The following is a 22,677-nucleotide window of genomic DNA, read 5'->3' as shown; positions in this document are numbered from 1 at the left end:
CAAGATTAGCTCTCCTTTACTTTTTGCTGTTGAGTAACTATATTGCCCCTTCTTTGTTCTGTCTACCACTCCAACAAGGCTCATCTTGAATTAAAAGAAAGTACAAAATTATGAGAGTATGTATTAGAAAGAAAGTTTTTACCTGTTACTTTTGGAATTCCTTCAAGTTTCGGTACTGGTAAAGTAATTAAAATTCCTTGATTGGTTCCAACCCACAGCATTCCTTGACAAACCAGCAAACATGTCACCAAAATGTTCTTTTGGCCTAGACAGGAGAAACAAAGATACACAATTAATATAGACTGACTCAGACACATTTAAAGCAGGAGATTCAGTAGTTCTCTGTTGTTTGTTCCAATACTTAGATAGATCTATTGAACATAATGTTCTCCCTGTGGACTTCTTCAGTCCTTGATCCAATTACAGATTCTTCAAGAAGTAATAAAACTTTGTTATAGAACAGTGATTGGAAGACATTCTAACTCAGGAGCTTTCAAAACATATTTAGCCAGCCTCCCCAGCCAATTAAGCAAATCTGACCCTTTTTCTTAATTGGTGTCTCATGATCATGAGGTAATATATCTCTCTGAATTACCAGAAACCATGGTTATTCAGATTCATCAGAGACATATTATTAACCAGTCAATGCAAATATATAATAAAATGCATGTTTTTAAAACTTTATACAGCATGGTAACAGGCCCTTCCGACCCAACGAGAACACGCCACCCATTTAAACCCATGTTAACCTACCCATATGTCTTTGGAATGTGGGAGGAAACCGGAGAACCTGGAGGAAACCCACGCAGACACGGGGAGAATGTACAAATTCCTTACAGGCAGCAACGGGATTTGAACCCCAATCGCTGGCGCTGTAAAAGCGTCACGCTAACCACTACACTACCGTGCATACCTTCAGATTGTATTGTAATTTGTATTGGGGTTGGAGATTGGAATTGTTTTCCCATGACACAGGAGGCCATTCAGCCCATCGAGTTCATGCTACCACTCAGAACAATGCCATTATTTCCATTCCCATCCTATTCTCTCTCCTACCACCATCTACATTAAGGGTATTTTACAGTGGACAATTAACCTACCAACTAGCATGTCTTTAGGATGTGGGAGGAAAGTGGAGCACCCAGGTGAAACCCATAGTCTGAGGGAGAAGATGCAAACTCCACAAAGACAGCAGCAAAGACCAGAATCAAACACAGGTCACTAGAGTCGTCAGGCAGTAGCTGTGCCACTGCACCACCCAATGAATCTTCATCTTTCCTACTCATACGTTTTATATTTTCTAACAACATAGGAGGCCATCATACAACCCAGTGTGTCTGCTGATTCCCATCAGTCCCTCCTCCTGTGACCCATCTTTAAGAATTCCTCCTGTCCCACTACATTTTTCCCAACCCATCACCATCTCAGAGACTTGTATGGTCACACTCCACATTCAGCACATCTATAACTGCTATATGATATGGTTCAGCAAGCGACAGGGAGAACAGTTTCCATCCAAAAACTATTTGATCAGCTCTTCTGCTTTGGATGACACAACACAGCTGTAAATGCAGTTCCTAAACTGAGATAAAATTGCAGAGGGGAAAAAAAAATCACTGGAAACATTAAATTCTATTTGAACCCAAGAACTTTAACAAGCAGATTGTAAATATTTTTAGTTTTGTGTCATGATTACTGCAATTTAGACTGGATTCATTTTACTTTTCATATTTCCTTATGACATTTGGCCCATCAAGTCTTTGCCAGCTCTCAGAGCAATCTCATCAATCCCATTCCCCCACAATTCATCCTCTGTCACATGCCTACTATACCTCAGACTGTATTTCGCTCAATTTGCACTAACGTACTTGTTTATTTGGTCATGCAAGTTATGTACAATTTATGTTAATTTATGTTTGTGTTTGTCTTGCACCGTGCTGCTGCTGCAAAAAGCTCATTTTCAGGGCACTTATACCCTAGATATGTATGCCCATGACAATAAAGTTGAAGTAATAACCCCACTAATTCTCCTGCTATCAACCTACAACTAGGGCTAATTTGCAGTAGACAATTAACCTACCAACCTGCACATCTTTGGGACGTGGAAGGAAACCAGAGCACCCAGGGAAACCTGTGCCGTCACAGGAAGAACACTTGAGTTCAAGTGATAAGTTGTGCATGACATCCAAAAAAGAAAGGCCAGTGTACAACAACGAAGCCTCGGGTACGTAGCACAAAGATGACCTTTTTACCTGGAGTGAAGAGTGCATTGCGTGGAACGACATTGATTTCCTGCAAATGTTCCAGGGTTTCCGTGTGAAATAATCGGATTGAGGATCCTGCAGAAAAGGCCATCCACACCCCACCGCCAGCCTTCATCATGTGGGTCACATTCATGTCTTCATCGGGATGGGCATCCAAGCACTGCCAAAACAGCAGGGAGGGTGGGGGGGATAGAAGGGGCAGCTTTCATTAACAAATAGAGAAACCCCACGAGGGTAGAAATCAGTCATTTGTTACAAGCGCTAAACGCACGGTTATGGGAATGCAAGTGCATTGAGCTCTGCTTCTGAAATTCAGTTTCTTTAGTGGCAAAGAAAATAAAATGATTTTCAGAAACCAAGTTCTCCACTACTGTATGATGCATTCAGTGCACACAGATGAGGAAGTTTCCACTACATCTCCCACCCTCTTAACTGTTTTCAAAGCCATTCAAAGCCAGATAATTTTAATTTTTAGAGAAACTGAAAATTAGAAAGAGGACCCCCCATTGTTATTCATTCCAACATTTCATCTAAATTTATCGACTTCAGACAGAAAAACAAAGTCATCCTTGGCTGTTATTGCTAAATGGGAGTTAAAGTATCAGTGGACACGGCACTCCCCTGCCAATGACTAGTTCCACTGAAGTCAGAGGACAGTGCAATGCCTAGCTGATACTCTGCCATGTGCTTTAGCACCAGCAAGCAAAGATGAATAAAGTGTCTTTTTATCCCAGACGCACAAATCACTGGTTTAGCTTTGGACAATGGACAATAAAATCTCCTGCTGCCATGCAGCACTGATCACACAGTTTCACAGTAACCTGCTCTTCTCAGGTGGAATTCTCCAATTATACAGCTTGGGCTCAGAATATAATTGTAGCTTGGCTACCACTGTAACCGTGGGCACCAAGCATTGACTGGATAATTTTTACACTTCTGGGGCTGAGAGAGCTGAGTGCCTTTCTGAGACCCTGGGGAAAGTTAACTCTTCATTTAGATTGTTCCAGTCACTGGCAATGACCCCTGGCTGCTGCTCATTCCCAATGGGTTTGGACAGCCAACAGATTAAGCCAGAGCAGGCAAACTCAACTGGGTCTTACATGGCAAGCAAAGGACAGTTCATTGCTTACCTCTGGGCTGTTATTTTGTTACACTGTATTTATACATTTGCTTGTTTCCTCTTTACCACAGGCATGGTAGTGTAGCTGTTAGTGTAACGCTATTACGGTGCCAGCAACCTGGGCTCAATTCCCGCCACTGTCTGTAAGGAGTTTGTACGTTCTCCCCATGTCTGCGTGGGTTTCCTCCGGGTGCTCCGGTTTCATCCCACATTCCAAAGACGTACAGGTTAGGAAGTTGCGGGCATGCTAAGTTGGCGCCGGAAGTGTGGCGACACTTGCGGGCAGCCCCCAGAACACTCTACGTAAAGGTGCATTTCACTGAGTGTTTTCATGTACATGTGACTAATAAAGATATCTTATCTTATATCTGTGTAAAGTTTGGGGCATGCCCAGTATCTTGGGCAAGGCAACAAAGAAAGCCATTGGTACAGCATGTTGAGTAATGAGTCTATATAATGAATCACAGTTGAACTGTTATGGTTACATTGTCCAGAGTCTTCATCTTACTGAGTATACAGAATCAGCATCAAAATCTTCTGGGTTAGATGCAACCCAATTAGTTGTAGGGAAAAGTTTTCCCTATACTGCCCTATCCCAGAAGAGGATTGTCCTGTACATTTTCCTTTTCCAGCCTTATCAATCATATCTCTCTGGGTGTGAGATTGTTCAATTCAGGCAGTTTTGTTGTGGGACTTCAAGGATTGGAATAAGACAAGCTAAGTGAACAGTGTGCACTTTACTCACAAACAGGGGAGAAGAAATCAACTTAAACTCTGTCTCAATCAGATTTAAATGGTGAAACTGAAAGCAACCAGTTTCACCTGAAGATAAATATCTCCGACAGAACTCTGACAAGTCAAATGGACTAATTGCACAAGAATGGAGATCACAGGCCAAGTGCAGACAGAAGACAAGTGGGCAAACAGTGAGGTATCCCATTAGCTTCCTCTACACGAACCAATTACTTAAGTGGCCTAAACACAATACAATCCAGAGGACAAAAAGTACCAATTCCCAAGTTCTTGGCAGAGAAAAATGGAAAACTTGCCCAATCGATAGAAAGGCAGTTCATCCCAGAGTCTTCATTAATAGGTGCCATGAGTGATTGAGTTAGCACAGCTTTGTAATGGCAAACTCAGAGCCTATTAATATCCCCAAATGTTACCTTGCAATTTAAATCAGGTCTTCCTACCCATATTCTAATGCAGAGTCTATTCAATCACATGCACACCACAACCCCATTCTTTTTGTAAAACTGGCAGATTGGCCATCGACTACAACATAAAACAGTAATGCATTCATTTACTTCAGAAGTAACATGAACATTACTGTAATTGGCAGCAATGCTTCATGGACAAAGCTTTTATAATTTAAAAGAAAATCAATGAGAATAATTACTGAATGCCAAACAAACTCCATATAACACAAGCACATTCAAGATACCCCCAAACAGATCTGTGACACTTGCACTGCTTGATGTATTGAGTGCATATTTCTCAAAGGTCCCTCTTGCATGCTTTCACATACATGAAGCTTTCTCCACTTAATCATGGTATCTCCACGGATATAAGCTTGGCCACAGCATCCTTGGGTTGGAAGCCGAGTCAGCCATCATTCCCACTTGCTATTGCTGGCCCACAGCTGGAAACAACTACTGAGAGGGATAGGACTAAGCTTACTGTGATGCCCTGAACATCAGAATAGTTTTCTTGCCATTCATTTAGATTTGACAAACATCCTTTTCTGGGCAACACAAAGGCAATCAGTACTGTTAAGACCATCCTCAATAAGAATCACACTCAGTAAGAATCAGTGTTCAAATGAGCAGTGGAGAATGAACACATACAGACACACACAAATAAGAATTTACAACACACACATTTAGAATTTATAGCCAAGGCTGTCAAATCCTGCCAACTCTATGAAGAACTATTCTGATTTTTAAAAAAATTTATACAAAGATGACGGAATAGCAAAGTCAGCCTTGCAAGCATAACTAATTCTTTTGGTTCACTGCTGACAGATGCTTTCACCGATACGGTACATCCAGTTCCAAGAGAATAAGAGGCATACTGGAATAAACCAGCTGAAATCAAGAATACCCTCTCTCCCTTATCTTCAGCTTCATGCAGAGGCAAATTGCTCTTGATGTTATCCAACCTCAATTAATCCCAAACTACATCATTGTATGCTAAGGAAAAGCAAATTAGGTTAAAAATCAAATGCAAATTGAGTCAAAAGTTAATTCTATAGATCAGGTAACTTGTGGTTTGAAGGAGCAACCAAGATAATGTTGGCAACAGCATTCAGTGAGTATCTGTTGCAGATTAGCTGTTATCACACAGTGATGGTACTCTAATCCTGGCAGAAGGTTATGGGTTCAAAATCCCCTCCAGAAACTTGCATACAACTGAAGTAATGAAGGACTGCTTCACTGTCAAAAAAAAAACAGATGAATTATCACAGCGAGGCCCTAGTCTCCCCACACAAGTACATGAAAACATCCCACATCACTATTATATGATCAAGGGTGTTATCCCTCAGTTTCCTGGCCAATAGTTATCCCTCAATTGACCCCTAAAGACACGAATAAGTCATTTATTTCATGGCTATTTGTGGGAGTTGCATTCTTTACATTACATTCGTACATCCTTGGCTACGAAGTAATTTAGGATGTCCCAAGGTTGTGAAAGGGGTTATACAAATGCAGTCCTTCTATCTGCTTTCTGCGCAGAACTGCAATGCAGCGTGGGATAACAACACTACCTTTTCCCTTCTGTAGGGGAGTATGGCAAGTTCCCTGCCCCAAACAGAAGGACTGGCAGCATTTCATTCCCATTGACTTTGCTGTGTAATTATTGTGTTCAGTCCTTCCTGGGAAGGACAGTTTGGCAGCAAGCAAGAAAGTAAGGTTGTTGGTGGCATAGTACATTTGGCAGGAATTTCCAGGGGGAGAGAGCATAGACGCTAATATAAACAATCCTCAGAAAGAGTTTCATAATGCCAAGAGGGGAAATGTGGCAAGAGGAAAAAATATACTCCCCTGCCTTCTGTATATAAAACTGCATGAGTAGAGATCAGTTTATTGCATTATATGTGGTTCAAATCCCAGTAGATGCAAATCAAAAATTTAAGAAAAGTCTGGCAGAATTTATTTCTCCTCAAAGGCAATAGAACTGTGTTTGGGAGGTCATTGAAGCATAAAAATGAATTCAAGGGGTAACGTGGGGCATTGCTGGAAAATGAAGGAATTGAAGAATAAGGCAAAAGCCTAAGGTTTAATGGATTTTTCTAACATAGAAATTGCTGTTGTTGCTAAGTCTACAGGCACCGAAGAACTGTGTTGCATATCAAAGTCTCCCAAGTAAGACAACAGTGCCCCTTTAAGGTCGAATGAATAAGAGCATGCTTTGTGTCAAAAGGAGCTGCCTCGATACTCTGGTGCTACAGCAGAAAGCAACATCTGCTAGTTAATTCTATTGCTGCTTGTGGGAGCATCTAAATCCACTTTTGCTTCATGTGGCTTTCATAAAATATTCTCACAGAAATTAATCAAAGATCATTTTCTGCAGCACACTCTCCTGCCCACTTTGTAATGCAAATGGCTCAAGCTTCTCATAGCTAATATGAATTTTTAATGTTTTTTGCAAAGTCTTAAGAGATCATATCATTTAAAAAATGCATTTTTAAATTGTCCTATATCGTCAAGGAGATGAGTTTACGGCTCCAGCTGTGCGAAGATCTTACTGTCTGTCAGGGAAGGCAGCTATTCAGCGCACCAACAAAGGGTTTTTGGTGCACTAGTTGGGAACAGTCATGTCTGCACTAGGTGCACATTTTTGTTTCAATGCCGGCAACAGATATTTCAGTAGTAGATTGATCAAATAAAATAATGTGCACATTCTGTTCTCGCTTCCCCACTTCTACTCTGTTCCGATAGCAGTCTATACTCTGAATTTTTCCTTTGTGTTCCAAGTTGCAAATACACCATCCTACACACTCTACCACCTTCTCACAGTCTTCACTCATCAGTTTGAAGTCATCAATTTCCAACACTCCCTAACAAGTCCTTAAGATTATAGAAATCCTTTCTTCCTTTGTTATTGCCATTTTATCCATTAAATCTTCACTCGCCCTTTCATCAATCTTACTGGCATTATCTCAAGCATCTGGGTCAACTTTGACAGCACATTTTGCCTTAGTACATGTGTTGATAAATCTCTGAAGGTCTTTGTATGGGTTAGCATACATTAAAGCATCGTTAGCACACTGAAGGTTGATGACTGCTGGTGTTGATACTGGATTGGAGAATGGAGACAGTTCATTGAAAATTGGCGACTCCAAACTACTGCAGAGGAAGGGTCTCTGTTTAACCCTAACTCTGTTTCTCTTTCCACAGATACTGCCCGAATTTCCAGAATTTTCTATTTTTATTTCAGATTTCTAGTATCTGCATTTTTTTTTGATTTTTGAACAACAGCTCACTATCACCTGGAGACCTGCACAAAGGGTCTTAACAATTCACTTTGATTATGAACTTCAACAATACAAGTCATGTAGCAAAATCCGCTAGGTGCAATTTCTACTGACCTATTCTTATTGCATTTATGGGCAAATCAGGACTACTGTTGACCCATTTGTTAAAGAGAGCACCATTTCAACCAATGATTTATCCAACAATCTTTACGCTACCATTGAAGGTAAACAAGAATGCGGCACTGATAAAAATGCAAAGAATTTAAGCTTGTTCCTTGTTAATATTATAAATCACAAATAACTAGTTAACACCTTACAGCAAGTTCAAAGATGTAGCTTTCGCAATATGGTGGCCAGGTACCTTTGTCCATACTTTAATTTATATTGGTTGTGTTTACTACCAGAGTGTATCATTGTAAATAAAGGCCTCCACATGTCTGATTAGGTTCAAGGTATCAGGATTAACCATTACTAGGTGACTGAGAAAATAACATGGCCACTTAAATGAATTGTTATTATGAATTGTGGACAACACAATGGCAAAGCAGTTAGTGCTGCTGCCTCAAAGTTCCAGTGACAGAGTTTGATCCTGACCTCAGGTGCTGTCTATGCAGAGTTTGCATGTGCTCTCTGTGAACATGTGGGTTTCCTCAGAGTGCTCCAGTTTCCTCCCACATCCCAAAGATGTACCGGTAGATTAAACAGTCAGTGTAAATTGCCATCATGTAGGTTAAAAGAATCAAGGGATAGTTGATGGGCACATGCGAGGGAGAATAAGTAGCATTGGTACAGGAAAATGAAGAGAATGAGACCAATTGTTTCCCTGTGATCCTAATGTGCTGAATGGCCTTATTCTATGTACAAATTTGGCTTTTTCTTCAAGACAAGTTGGGCTTTAGAGGATTTGATTTTAGATCAAACACCTACAACAGAAAGGAGGAATCTAGGTCTCACTAATTCGATCAATGGTTTCCTTTGATGTAGCTCAAAGCTTCAAGGGAAAGGAGGCTCACGATCTGGCAGCAATACCAGTGCTCATACCCGTGTAGTGAAGCAATTGACGTTGATCAGAGTGACCCGATTCCCACAGCCAGCCCACATCATATCGTCCACCGCCAGGAGTGAAAGGATTGGAGCCGAACCAACTTTTACAGATCGGGGAGAATCCCATTCCCAGCTTCCCTCTGAAAAATGGAAATAAGGAAAATGAAGGAAGAATTCAAGCAGGTTGTAATTCACAGAGCAATTTCAACAACCTGAACTATTAGACCTCAAAAACAAATATTCTCCAATCTAGTATCAAATCCACCAGTTCGATCTTCAGTGTGCTAACGATGCTCTAATGTACGTTGATCCATACAAAGATCTTCAGAGATTTATCAGCACATTTGCCAAGCCAAGTGGGACTATTGTTTCATATTCAGGAGACCAATGTCCTCAACCAACCTGGTGACCTGGATCCAGGTCTGGTAATTAAGATTCATGGAAAGACTCCAGAGAACGTCCAGCATTTCCCATCTCTCTCAAACTGTAGTTGTAAAGTGGACCCAATTCAGAGCCAACCCAAAATGAAATCTACCTCAATGTAACTTTTAAAATCACTATGATAGAGGAGAGGGAAATCTATATTAAAAAAGCTAAATTGAATTGCCCTCGTGGACACCCAATAATAACCCACAGTCCCTTATATTGGTCAACAATACAGGAATTGCCTTTGGTCCAGAGTCATTCCATGCAAGGATGTAAAAGTAGCCAAATGCACCTGCAGTGAGTCCATACACTTCACTGGTGATTACAACTTCCAATGGGCGAAGTTGCAGAAGGGACAAGAAATCTATTTCGGCAAACCTGCTCTGTGAGCACCTTCAAGACTACAGGGACCCAAGTCTGAAAGTGGACAGTACTCGTCACAAAGACCATCCCAACTCTCTATCCACAATGACCAATTTTGCTCAAACCTGATATCATCTTTTAAGTTGTTGGCGCAAAGCAATCAGGAGAAATGCTTGCACAAAAATCAAAAGTCAGTAAAACACTTGACTGGTGGGCTGGTCCAGAAGATTAAGTCACATGGGACCCATAGTGAGTAGGTAAGTTGGCTTGGTCATAGAAGACAGAGGGTAGTGGTGGAGGAGAGTTTCTCTGACTGGAGGTCTGTGACCAGTGGTGTTCCCAGGGGATCAGTGCTGGGACCTCTTGTTTGTGATGAATATAAATGATTAGGGTGAAAACGTAGATGGTCTGATTAGTAATTTTGCAGAAAACAACCATCAGTGGAGTTGTGGATAGTGAAGAAAATTGTCAAAGGATATAGCAGGATATAGATCAATTGGAAATTTGGGCAGAGAAACGGCAAATGGAGTTTAATCCAGACGTGTGAAGTGTGGCATTTTGGGAGGTCAAATGCAAGAAATATATAGTGAATGGCAGGCCTAGGGCACATTGGTGTACAGAAGGATCTTAGGGTGCAAGTTCATAGCTCCCTGAAAGTAACACTAGTAGATAGGATGGTAAAGGTGTACGAAATGCTTGCCTTCATCAGTTGGGGTACTGATTATAAAAGTTGGGAAGTCATGTTGCAGTTGCCTAAAACTTTAGTTAGGCCACATTTGGAGGAGTATTGTGTACAGTTCTGGTCACCAGACTACAAGGACAATGTGGAGGCTTTGGAGAGGGTGCAGCAGAGGTTCATCAAGATGGAGAGTATTAGCTATAAGGTGAGGTTGAACAAACTTGGATTGTTTTCTCAGGAATGTTGGAGGCTGAGGGGCAACCTAATAGAAGTGTATTAAATTATGAGAGGTATAGATAGTGTGGATAGTTAAGAGTCTTCCTCCCACCCCAAGCTGGAAATGTCAAATATTAAAAGGACATGAGTTTAAGGTGAGAGCGGGCAAGTTGAAAGGAGATTTGCAAGGCAAGTTTTGTTTTATTTACACAGAGAGGGGTGGGTGCCTGGAACTCACTACCAGGGGAAGTGGTAGAAACAGATACAATAGCAATGTTTAAGAGGCATTAAGACAGACATAAAGTATGAACAGGCAGAGAAGAGGGGTACAGACCACATGCAGGCAGATGGGACAAGTTAGATTGGCATCACGGTCAGCACAGACATGCTGGGCCGAAGGGCCTGTTTCTGTGCCGTACCATTCTATGACTGTACACAGGAAGGGATATTATGCATCATCCTTACCGGCTGACCTGGCGTACACTGCAACAGTCCCGTCCTGTAGCCCAGCAAACAGAACATCCAGCAAATGCTTGAGGCACACAACAGGTATCTCCGCGGGGCTTTTAAATGTAAACAGAGACTGGGTTGCCATGTCAACACCACCATATCCCACCACACTGGAAAGAAAAAGATGGATTAATGTCTGCGCTTCACCTGTGGATATGAAAAAAATTAGACAATTGACATCAGAGGGGAAGGAGGAGGAGGAAGTTTTGCACAAAAGAAAAGTTAATTTGCTACATGGTTTGACAGGACTAGAAAGAAACTATTTTTCTTTGCTTTTCTCACAGGGGATTATATATTGCACATTGATAAATTTCCTTCATTCATAGGGGAGTGTTTGACTGATGACTTTATTCACAGTAAATAACATTACGATGCAAGTTTATTTGTAACTGGCCTCCATTGAAAAACACCACCAGCCTTGGGGGCAATTGTAATGTCTGATTTGCTAATTGATTTATTTCGAATTCTCTTTATCACTGCAGACTCTCAAGAGAAAGCTTCTACCCAGTCCTTCCCTGCACCTTATCACAGTCTGTCAAACACCATGAAGGAATTGATCGCTTATGTTGAAATAGTTCTGGAGCTCTGACTGTAGCTATGTGATATGGTTCATACCAAACACCCAGACCCTGGTCCATCAGTCCCAGGTGAGTTCTAGTGGCATTGTGGAGCAGGAAAATCCTGCTCCCTCTCAGGATGTCAGCACTTTACTTCCACCACTGGTTCTCAGGCAATACTGTTGTCTGTGCCCCATAGCCAGCTATCCCAGACCACAGCCACTCATCCCGAGATGCTGCTGTCACTGTCAAAGTCGAGTTTATTGTCATATGCACAGGTGCAATGAAAATCTTACTTGCAGCAGCGTCACAGGCACATAGCATCAGATACACAACATTCACAAGAAAAGCATAAATTAAGCATGAATTATACAAAATTATACAAGACAGAACAGAATTAGAACAATAAGAACTATAATTGACTATGTGCAAAGTGGTCATAGTGTTGCTGTACTGAGGTAGTGATTAGGGTTGTGCAGGTTGGTTCAAGAACCGAATGGTTGAAGGGAAGTAGCTGTTCTTGAACCTGGTGGTGTGGGACTTCAGGCTTCTATACCTCCTGCCCCATGGCAGCTGAGAGAAGATGGCATGGCCTGGACTGTGTGGGGAACTTTGATGATGGACGTTGCCTTCTTCAGATGTTCATGAGCATCCAACACAACCAGCATCAGTCAGCCTAACCAACAGAGAGCAGCATACCTCCCACAGCATTGTAGATACAAGAGGGGATGCACCATTGAAACAGTGGACCTAGCAAGCACCATTGAAAAGTACTTTCAAAAGGGAAATACTAGGGTGATAACAACTTGCACATTCCCTTTGTCATTTTTGTTTTGCGATTGCTTTAAAAGTTTTACGTTCAATCATTCTAGCAAAGTGTCTATACAAAGTCCTGATGGAGTACAAGGACTCCCAAAGATGGTGTGACGTCTGCTGCACTGATCTTCCCATGCGCAACCTTTGTTGTTCACTTAATTTTTAGATTTGCTTTAAAGCAGACAAACCCGATTGGTAGCCCACTATTATTTCTTAAGTGTGGCAGTTCCTTCGGTATCTTGCTGCTTCCAGGAGATGGAGATGTGAAGGGGTAGTGTCAATAATCTGGCTTTGTGTGATGAGTGATCAGTATAAGGGAGCTTTAACATTGCCACGTCATCAAATCCTGCAGGGTTTATGCCTAAAGAGAGACAGTGTGGAAACAGCACAGAGTCTGTGCTGCCTATCAAGCACCCATTTTTTTTTACACTAATCTAACCCTAACCCATTTCATTCTCCCCACATGGGCTGTAGGGCCTATTTTCATGCTGCATCTCTCTCTGACCATGGCTTGTACTAAAATCCAGCAGCAAATTTAGAAGAGGATTAACACTGCAGGACTTAATGACATGGCAGTATTAAAGCTCCCTTATACTGACTACTTATCACACAAAATCAGATAATTGACGTTGCCCCTTGACATTTCCAGATTCTACCACTCACCTATGCACCAAAGGCAATTTACAGTGGCCAGTTCACCCACTATCTACACATTCTTGGGATGTGAGATTACATCAGCCCAATCAGAAGCAGCGCACACTGTCCGCCTCCCTTAACGCTGAGTTACTGCCATGGCTTCTGTTGGAAATCAAATGCAGGCAATCACTGTGCATGTGGAAGGACAAGGCAATCTAAAGGCTACTTGCACTGCCATCCCTCCAGCACACCACCAAAGCCTTTGGGCAGGCTGGAGGTTTCATTTACTCGTGTAACCTGAAGCACAGAAATGTTGGCAAGTTAAAGGTCAACTGATCAACGTTCGCATTTGGATTTCTCAAATGACAGATCAAATGCTCAAGTGGAATGGGGTGACTTTCTCATTTTATTAATAATCCTTGTACATTGATCAGTTCATGACAAGGGTTCGGGCAAATTATTGGCACTGCCCTGCAGACATCAAGGCCATAAACGTTGGATGAGTGGGCATGTTTACTCGTGTCACTTGTTAGCTGCATTATTTATCATCAACATTTCGACCACCAGCTTTGTATAGCAGGAGGAACTCAGCAGGCCAGGCAGTATCTATGGAGAAAACCAGCGGTCAACATTCAGGTGGGACCCTTCTTCGGGACTGAATATAGGAAAAAGGGGAAGCCCAATATATAGGAGGGAAAAGCACAGCAGTGATGGGTGGACAAAAGAGGGGAGGTGGGGTGGGCACAGGGTGGTGATAGGTTGATGCAGGTAAGAGAAAGTGATAGGCAGGTGCGGGAGAGGAGGGGAGAGCAGATCCACCAGGGTAAGGAGAGAACCTGCATCTACCTATCACCACCTTGTGCCCACCCCACCTCCCCTCTTTTGTCCACCTATCACTGCTCTGCTTTTCCCTCCTATATATTGGGCTTCCCCTTTTCCTATCTTTAGTCCTGACGAAGGGTCCTGACCTGAAACGTTGACCACCTGCTTTTCCCCACGGATGCTGCCTGGCCTGCTGAGTTCCTCCAGCATCATTGTGTTTTTCATCTAGATTCCAGCATCTGCAGTCCTTTGTTTCTCTGGCTCTGTATAGCACTCTGTAATTGTGTTCCACTTGACAGCATTGATTTCCCAAAGTCACAGGTCAGCAGTTTTAATCCTTGTTGATCCATGAGATAACAGATTCCCTTGGCCTCAATACTTCACCCTTCCACTTTGGCTTGGAGAGTTTGCTGCCTGACCTGTGGTCCTGTACCACACTGATTTTCAACATGACTGGCTTCAATTGCTCATGCAGCACAGTTCATTGAGCTCACAGTGCCAGCTACTCAGGTTCAAACCCGACCTTGGGTGTTGTCTGTGTGCAGTATGGTTTCCTCTGGGTGCTCCACTTTCCTCCCACATTCCAAAGCCATGCAAGTCAGTGGTTTAATTGGCCACTGTAAATTGCCCCTAATGTGTAAGCAACTGGTAAAATCTGTGGGGGGGGGGATTGATGGGAATTTGGGGAGACTCCCTAGAGGTGGCAACATGAGGACAGGGTAGTATAAGGCGGTGTATGGCACGCTTGCATTCACTTCATGGCACTGAGTACAAAAGTCAGGAAGTCACGTGGCAGCTGTATAAACTTAGTTAGTTAGGTCACATTTGGAGTAACGTGTGCAGTTCTAGTCACCACACTGTAGGAAGGACGTGGAGGCTTTGGAGAGGGTGCTAAGGAGGTTCACCAGGATGCTGCCTGGATTGGAGAGTATTAACTATAAAGGGGTTGGACAAACTTGGATCGTTTTTGCTGGAGCAGAGGCTGAGGGGGTGACCTGATAAATTATGGAGAGGCATAGATAGGGTAGATAGGAGTCTTTTCACCCCAGGGTGGAAAGGTCGAAGATTCGAGGTGATAGTATTAAGGTGAGAGGGGGAAAATTTCAAGGAGACGTGCAAGGCAAGTTTTTTTGTTTACATAGAGAGTGGAACGCCCTGCCAGGGAGGTGGTAGAAGCAGAAAAGATAGTGACGTTTAAGAGGCACTTAGACAGACACATGAACAGGCAGGGAATGGAGGGATATGGAGCACGTGCAGGCAGATGGGATTAGTTTTTGACTGGCGTCATGGTCGGTATAGACATGGTGGGCTGAAGGGCCTCTTCCTGCACTTCAGTGTTCTATGTTCTACAATAGACTGGGTTCCTGTGTACGATTGACCCAAATGGGTGCTTGATATTCAGCAGAGACTTGGTGAGCCAAAGGGCCTGTTTCAGTGCTGTATGACTCTATGAGCAGCGACAGCCAATTATCTTTGCATTATTGACTTTGCAGTTCTGCAAACCAAGGCACAGCGTTTCCTTGTAAGGATGATTAATGATTCCATTTGCTTGGAATGAATGATCCCTCTTTGTGTTTCCACAGATCCTTACCAGCACATCAGATGAGACAATATGCATTGAATCGCTCTGAAACTATGAACAACACCGACTGGCTACATGAGGCAGAGATTCTTCTTGGAGGGAAAATAATTTGTTATTAAATCCCTCTCACTTATTTGGTGCAGCATAGATTACTGATACATGTTATATCTGCTGCTCTAAAGAAGATAACCTGCAGGCATGGTCAACTTCGTGCGAGCTTTTTACTGGTTTCGATGTGGACTGGGATTAATACTTCATTAAGCAGGCAAAGTGAAGGATGAGAACTAGACAGCAAGTATCCCCATGGGACCTTGGGAATTGAATACCAAAGGCCTATGATACAGGTTTTGTCCACGTGAAACATAAATATGAGCTAGAACTTCCCTTTTCTTCTTCAAGATAATGCCATGGGACCTTATCTATCTCTGGGAATTGCTTTATCTACTCATTCAAAAGATAAAACCTCTCGCGCAGCCCTGAAGGAATGCTGCACTGTTGGAGTGACAAGTCTAGTGATGCTAGACGCCACAGATGCCAGAATCTGGAGCATAAAACAAACTGCTGGAGGAACTCAGCAGGTCAGACAGCCATTGTGGAGGGAAAGACATGCTCTAGTTTGTAGAGTAGAATGGAATTCACAACCTTCTAATCCAGGAATGAGAATTCTACCAACTAAGCCACAATTGATGATCAAAGTAAAGCAAGCTCACCGTGAACGAATTAACTAATTAAATATTTCAGAAATAAGATCATTAGAATGGTCTAAGCTCCAGGTACATCATTTAAACCAGGGACACATTTTGGGAGATTACAGGAAGAAGCCACAATTAGGAGTTTACAAAAAAAAACAGACATAACTTGGCTGGACCTCTTCTGTTCCAACTTGATGTTACAGGGAAATTGCTCCAAGTAAAAGATCAACTTCCATTTTTATAGCACCCAGATCACCATGAAAATTTCATATTCCAATGGATTATTGTAAGTGACAGTGAAAGACAAATGCAATAAGGTTGACAAATGGCTGCAAGAGACATCCAAATAAATCACATTCATTCTCGTTTATCTGGTTTGCAAGTTTCCCCAAGCATTCAGAATATAAAAAGAATTTGGAAAATTGTTAAAAAAAATTGCATTGATTTTATGAGACTACATAGTTAAGAAAATGTCTCCGGTATTTCACCTCCTCCCTTCTAATGGGCTCAAGCTCTTGCCGCAGCACCACTTCTTAAATGGCAATGTATCTCACTCACACAGTTTTTAGCAAGCACAAAGATCAGTGGGAACCCCACCCAATTCCCCTCTCCATTTGCAACACTGGACCTGAAATATTGCCAACTGAGATTATAAACTCAACACAGCTTAGAGCCCGTATAGCTCAGTGACATAACTGATATTAAGCAGCTTCAACAGCCCTTTGGAATCTGAAACCACAATTAGAAGCATTAAGCACAGCCTTAGGCAGGACCCTTTAGAAGGGAAGCCATTGAACAGTACACTCTTTGTTATCCAAGCAGAGTTTTATTGGATGTTCTGGTTGATGCTTCATTGCCGAAATGGGAAAAAAAGTGTTCTTCTGCAACTTTCCACACCAGACACGAGAACAAGGACGCTTATTTGTTTGTCCATTGAAAAGGGGACCAGAGAGACGAGGCTTTCGTCTGTGCATGGACCCAGCATCTGACGATGTCAAGTTTGCAATTCAACATACAAAGACCTGCAGCTTTGACCTTCTAACCATGCCTGTACCAAGGCATTTAAACATTTTATCCATTCTTTCTGTCCATTGTGTGTTAATCAGGGGAAATGCAGTGAATGGAACTCATTCAAATTACTATACAATACAGATAAAACTCTCCCCAAACTGACTGAACTACTTTCTTCAAGCTTGCAAGAAAATTTCACCACATCAGATTCTCATCTTTCCCCATTCCCATCATTGTCTCAGGGTGAGATGGACAATTTCATGCCTATATTTTTTTCAGAAAAAAAAAGCTTCCACACAAACTGTTCAAGAAATGTGGCACGGATTACCAGCAAAACAAATATGATCTAAGTAACAGGATTAGATCACAGTGAGTACACTTAACATTGCAAAGCAGAGGCAGGATAAAACTAAGGAGATCAGGGAAGTCCCAAAATGCTGAAGCTTTGAAACTCTTTCATGCAAAATTAATGTCTCTGATGCAATTGCTCAGCCTGGAGTTTCAAAGGAAGGGATCAAACTGTTTAAAATAAACCTTTGTTAAAATAGCCAAGAAAATTTCACACAAAGAACAGGCAACTTCAAGGCTGGAGTGCAAAAGTTTACAGTGTTGCTATGTTATTATATAACTGTGCCCTCAAATATCTTTTTTTTAAAACGATATAGCACCACCCCAGAGAAACCATGGGTGCTGTGGCATGCAATTTATTTATAATGCACGCTGGATTATACAAGACCAGCAACATTAACAAAACTAAACACACATGACCTTGTGCATCCATTCACTTGATAATCATAAAATGCATCATTATTTTCCAAAATGGATCTTCCAGAACATATGGCTAAGAAGACTGGAGTCAGGAAGTTTAAGTCTGAATCACCTTGGCCTAACCTGGCAAGTAACAGGTCAGACTGCAGAATTCAACATGGTTAATATTGCTGTGGTGTAAACAGAAGATGCAGGCCAGCAGGATCCCTTCAGAGGCTTGGGAAACAATCCCTTGACAGTTTGACTTGGGTGCAAGCCCTCACAGTACAAGATAGTGGAGGATTCACTTCCTATTGCAAGACTTGAGCACAAAGTTCACGGCTGATAGAATACAGTAGCAATGGAGAATGCCACACTGCCAAAGGTGCTGCAAGTTCAAAATGCCACAGATCAAGTGAAAGCTGAATACCCCTGTGGTGGAGCTAGTAGAGTTGTTGCCTCAACTCAAGTGACTTGGGTTCAATCCTAACCACCGGTGTTGTCTGTGTAAAATTTGTACTCTCTCTCTACGACTGCATGGGTTTCCTCCGAATGCTCCAGTTTCCTGCAACATCCCAAAGATGTACAGGTTAATTGGCCACCGGAACTTGCCTCTGGGGTGTAGGTAAGTGCTAGAATCTGGGGGCATGAGCAGAGGGAGCTGATAGGAATGCGGAGAGAATAAAATGGGATCAGTGTAAATGGATGTTTGATGTTCATTTGGTCTCAGTGGGCCAAAGGGCCCGTTTCAGTATTGTTTGACACCATTGCTCTATACATTGCGCCATTCAACAATTCTTTGACGCATCATTCATTTGATTGTTGCTTGCGAAATCTTATTTTGAGAATAAAATGGCTGACTGGCACCCTTCCCTAACACATGGAGATTTAAACTCAAAGCTAATTCACTTCAAACTGCTACAAGATTACTCAAGATCGATGCTGTGACACAACATGACCGCCAGCTCCTTCTTCATTTGTGACAGAAGCAATTTATTGCTCAAGTTACATCTTCCCACCCCTTCAAGTTGTGTTGTATGTGAAAATGGGGGGGGGGGGGGGGGGGGGGGCAGAAAGGGAGGAGTGAGTGGAGATATCAGTTCCTCTCTGCTCCCCCTGCTGCTTGTGTGTGCCCCTATACTGATGAGATGAATTGATTGCCAGACAACTGGTGACAATATTATCAGAATGCAAAAAATAGCAGAGCAGCCACTCAGCTTCTAGTGCCTGCTTTGTCATTCAAGAGGATTATAGATGAACATTACTTTCTTGCTAACCGCATATTCCCTCAATTTAATTTCAAAGACTTACCAGTCTGTCTTGAATGCATTCAGAGGCTCGACCTCTTCAGCCCTCTTGGGTATAAATTTTTAAAGACCCACTGCCCTCTGCACGAAGGAATTTCTTCAGCTCTGACCCCTTTTGAAACCATGCACACTGGCTTCAGCTGAGAAACATCAACTCCACATCTACCCTGTCAAGCCGCATCAGATTTTGTACATTTCAATGAGATCACCTCCCATTCTCCTAAGCTAAGAGAAGCCCAGTCCACTTAATCTCCCCTCCTACAACAAACCTACCAACACAAGATGGGTGCTTACCTTCCATCTTGAAGTCCCATAACAATAACTGGGTTGTCTGCAGACTTCTCCAATGGACAATCAATATCCTCTTCACCCCTGACCTTTTGAGGGATATACTCCATGCACAAGACCCGGGAGGTGACCTGGAAAGACTTGACGTGCCTGGGAGTGGATCTGTTTAGTGAGAAAAGGTCAACCTGCCCTTGGCCCTGTTCTCGCCCACTGCCGATCTACAAAGAATGGAGAGAAACACAAGTCATCACTAACCTGCCTGAAAACCAACCATTCAGTAAACAGTATGCCATGAAATTTAGAAGTTCTCACACAGCAGAGAAATAATTTATAGCTTCCCACCTCCTATAAAATAACTTACCCAAAGGTATCCCTGTGCCAGACAGGTGCTGGCAGTGGAAATCCCAAGTAAGGATGATTGCACTGGAGTGTGAAGAGCTGCTTCAGGCTGGATGGAGAGAAAATAAGTTGAAGCGGTTAAAACTCACACATCCTTTCACAACCACCTGTGAAATATGCTCCAATAAAGCTCCCCAGACTCGTGGAATCCTCGCTCTCCGAATGAACATTTCCTTCCCCTCAATGTGGGAGGAACAGCCATGTGCACCTGTATAACTGTGTTGAGCAGGAAAACAGCAAATCAAAGCCAGCAACAGCCTCGAGAATATAAAAATTGGAACCCGCACTCTCTCCTCATGAACATCCATCCCAAATGGCCCTAGCCCCAAGTATAGCATTTCACTTAGACTCAAAAATCAAAATTGTGTTTCTCTCCATGATCTCACGGCACTCAATTCCTTGTGTTCCAAAACTTAATCAATCTTTGCCTCTAGTCAGGTAAGTGCAGAACTTGGTGCCACCTAACTTTCCCCTCTCTGACATACTTCCAGGTTCACACCCATTTTCTTTGGTTGTGAACTTAATCTTGCTTTCTCCAATTAATGAATCAATTCCTAATGAGCACCACAAACACAAGAGGCCAGAAATTTGTCCACAATTGCACATGCTAGGTGTGTGATATAATAGCCTGCATCGACTGAAATTTTCCTTTCAAAATCTAGCTTCCTGGACACGAATGGAGTTGAATTTTAGAATAAAAAACACAATGCCCACGTTAACTCAAGAGCTTTGTGAATTTTCATTGCACAGGAACAAAATAGGAGCAGGAATAGGCCACCTGGCCCCTTAAGCCTGCCCCATCATTCAATGTGATCAAGGCTGATTTGCCCCAGGCATCAATTCTTCATCTGTGCCTGATCCCCATAGCCCTCAACTCCCCAATCTTTCAAAACTTTAAGTACCTCCACTTAAAATACTTCTAACTAGCTAGTCTCTACAACTTTCTGGGGGTAAAGAATTCCAGAGATTCACTTTTGTTTGTGAAAAGAAATTTCCATATACCTTCGTTTTAAATTAGATTTACCTACAACCAGGGTAACCAACAGTTCTGTACCTGAAAGGAAACTTGACTGCTGAATCTCTTTTAATATTTGTTGCCAACTTTCTTGTTGCCAACTTTCTCGTCGCCAGAGGGGGAGTGATGGGGGTGGGGGGGGAGATGTGGAGCTGGTAATCCCCAGACCAGCCCAAACGCCAAAGGACTGAGCAGTGATGTAACCATGAAGCTTAAGGGAAACGTGGAAGGCCTGAAGTGTTTGGTGACCAGGATTACTTGTATGAAGTCAACTTGAAGAAGCTCAAGCTTCTTAATTCTCGTTATTTTTACTGCAGCCTTATCAACTAGAAGTGCTTCCTTGACTGTAGTCCTGCAAGTCTAACTCCAACTAGGCTCAGTTTACAGCAGGTGTCCCTTGTTGTTGGGGTTGTGCCTGCCCTGGATGGCAGAGTCTTGCCCAACGTCGGGCCCTGGATGGCAGGGTCCAGTCTCCAGAAATGTTGGGTCCAGAGGAGGCGGCTACAGAGAGGCTGGAGACCAGGAAGCCTGGGAAGGCCACAGCTTCGCTTGCAAGGCCTCTCATCATTCAACAGAACAGGTGCACAGACTCGTTGTTGGCACTCCCTATACGTCCAGTAACAGGACCATCTGCTGACTCAAGAACCAGGTGATACCCTTGGCCACTGAGTGCTGTGGGGAGATTAATGACACAAGAAGATCCTCATGTAATGAGTCTGGGAGACTGGTAGATGCCTGCTTGTGGGCACCAGTAGCTATCTCTACACCTTCCTACTAAGGATGTAAAGTACTGGTAGCCACAGAGATGGTTATTAAGTGGGCCTTTGAAAGATCAGGCTAATGGGAATAGTGGTATGTCTCCTTCCCCCTCCCAGTACTCATCCAATGCACATGCCTGTCATCACAGAAAAGGTTGAAATTCAGCACACACTTCACCTGGTAGCTCCCGAAATGCAAGCGTTGATACCAGCCATTAAAGCAAGGCCCAAGATCCAATATTCCAGATCTCCACCATTGTAAGTAAACCAAGAAAAGCCCTGTGGAAATGAAACCCTCCACCTACAAAGCATCAGACATGCCTCCCACTTCAGAGTGATAGGGATTAATCATTCTCCAGAAGATAGCACTGTCCTCTCCCAGCTGAAGGTCACAGAGCTAGACAACCATCCCAATGGACTGTCGCTTACTGCATTGTAAATATCATGTTAACATTTCAGAAGGTTAGCAGATAAACCCAGCCAAGTCTCCGGAGGATGTATTTTTAGTAGGGCAAGGGACAGTGCATTTTTAATCGTGCAAGCAATTCAAATAAATTTTTTAGGTTTACAGTTCTCTCGTCTGTTGATAACTTAAGAACGTTCTAACCACTCTGCAATAAATCAAGTTTAAGAATAGCATACATTCTCCAGAAACTGGATTTATTCTGCTAGACTAGGGAAAATCAACTTTTTCTAAATTCATTTTTCTAGATGTGTGTGTCACAGGCAAGACCAGCATTTTCTACCCATCTCCAATTGCCACAAAGAAGTTGGTGGCGAGCTGACTTGAGTTGTTGTACTTCTACACAGGTCGGGCAGCAGCTATGGAGGAAATGGACAGTCGACGTTACGGGTCAAAGCCCAAAATATTGACTGTCCATTTCCCTCCATAGATGCTGCTTGACCTGCTGAGTTCCTCCAGCACTTTGTGTGTTGCTCCAGATTCCA

General features: G+C 42.7%; 1 protein-coding gene across 5 annotated transcripts in view; it reads right to left on the bottom strand.

The window, feature by feature from the left end:
- LOC127583433 (rho guanine nucleotide exchange factor 10-like protein) overlaps positions 1 to 22,677 on the bottom strand; it is a 141,348-nt gene that overhangs the window by 1,977 nt on the left and 116,694 nt on the right. For all 5 annotated transcript variants that reach the window (XM_052039438.1, XM_052039440.1, XM_052039437.1 and 2 more), the window contains 6 exons: positions 19,919 to 20,005; positions 19,564 to 19,775; positions 11,055 to 11,209; positions 8,903 to 9,045; positions 2,253 to 2,424; positions 143 to 265 (listed from right to left, as the gene is read on the bottom strand). In XM_052039438.1, the coding sequence (XP_051895398.1) occupies positions 143 to 265; positions 2,253 to 2,424; positions 8,903 to 9,045; positions 11,055 to 11,209; positions 19,564 to 19,775; positions 19,919 to 20,005 (892 nt within the window). The remainder of the gene's footprint in view (positions 1 to 142; positions 266 to 2,252; positions 2,425 to 8,902; positions 9,046 to 11,054; positions 11,210 to 19,563; positions 19,776 to 19,918; positions 20,006 to 22,677) is intronic.

This window comes from Pristis pectinata, chromosome 26 (assembly GCF_009764475.1).
Source record: "Pristis pectinata isolate sPriPec2 chromosome 26, sPriPec2.1.pri, whole genome shotgun sequence".
Lineage (NCBI taxonomy): Eukaryota > Metazoa > Chordata > Chondrichthyes > Rhinopristiformes > Pristidae > Pristis > Pristis pectinata.
The sequence above is the reverse complement of the archived record's forward strand: the minus strand, read 5'-3'. Positions and strand labels throughout refer to the sequence as shown.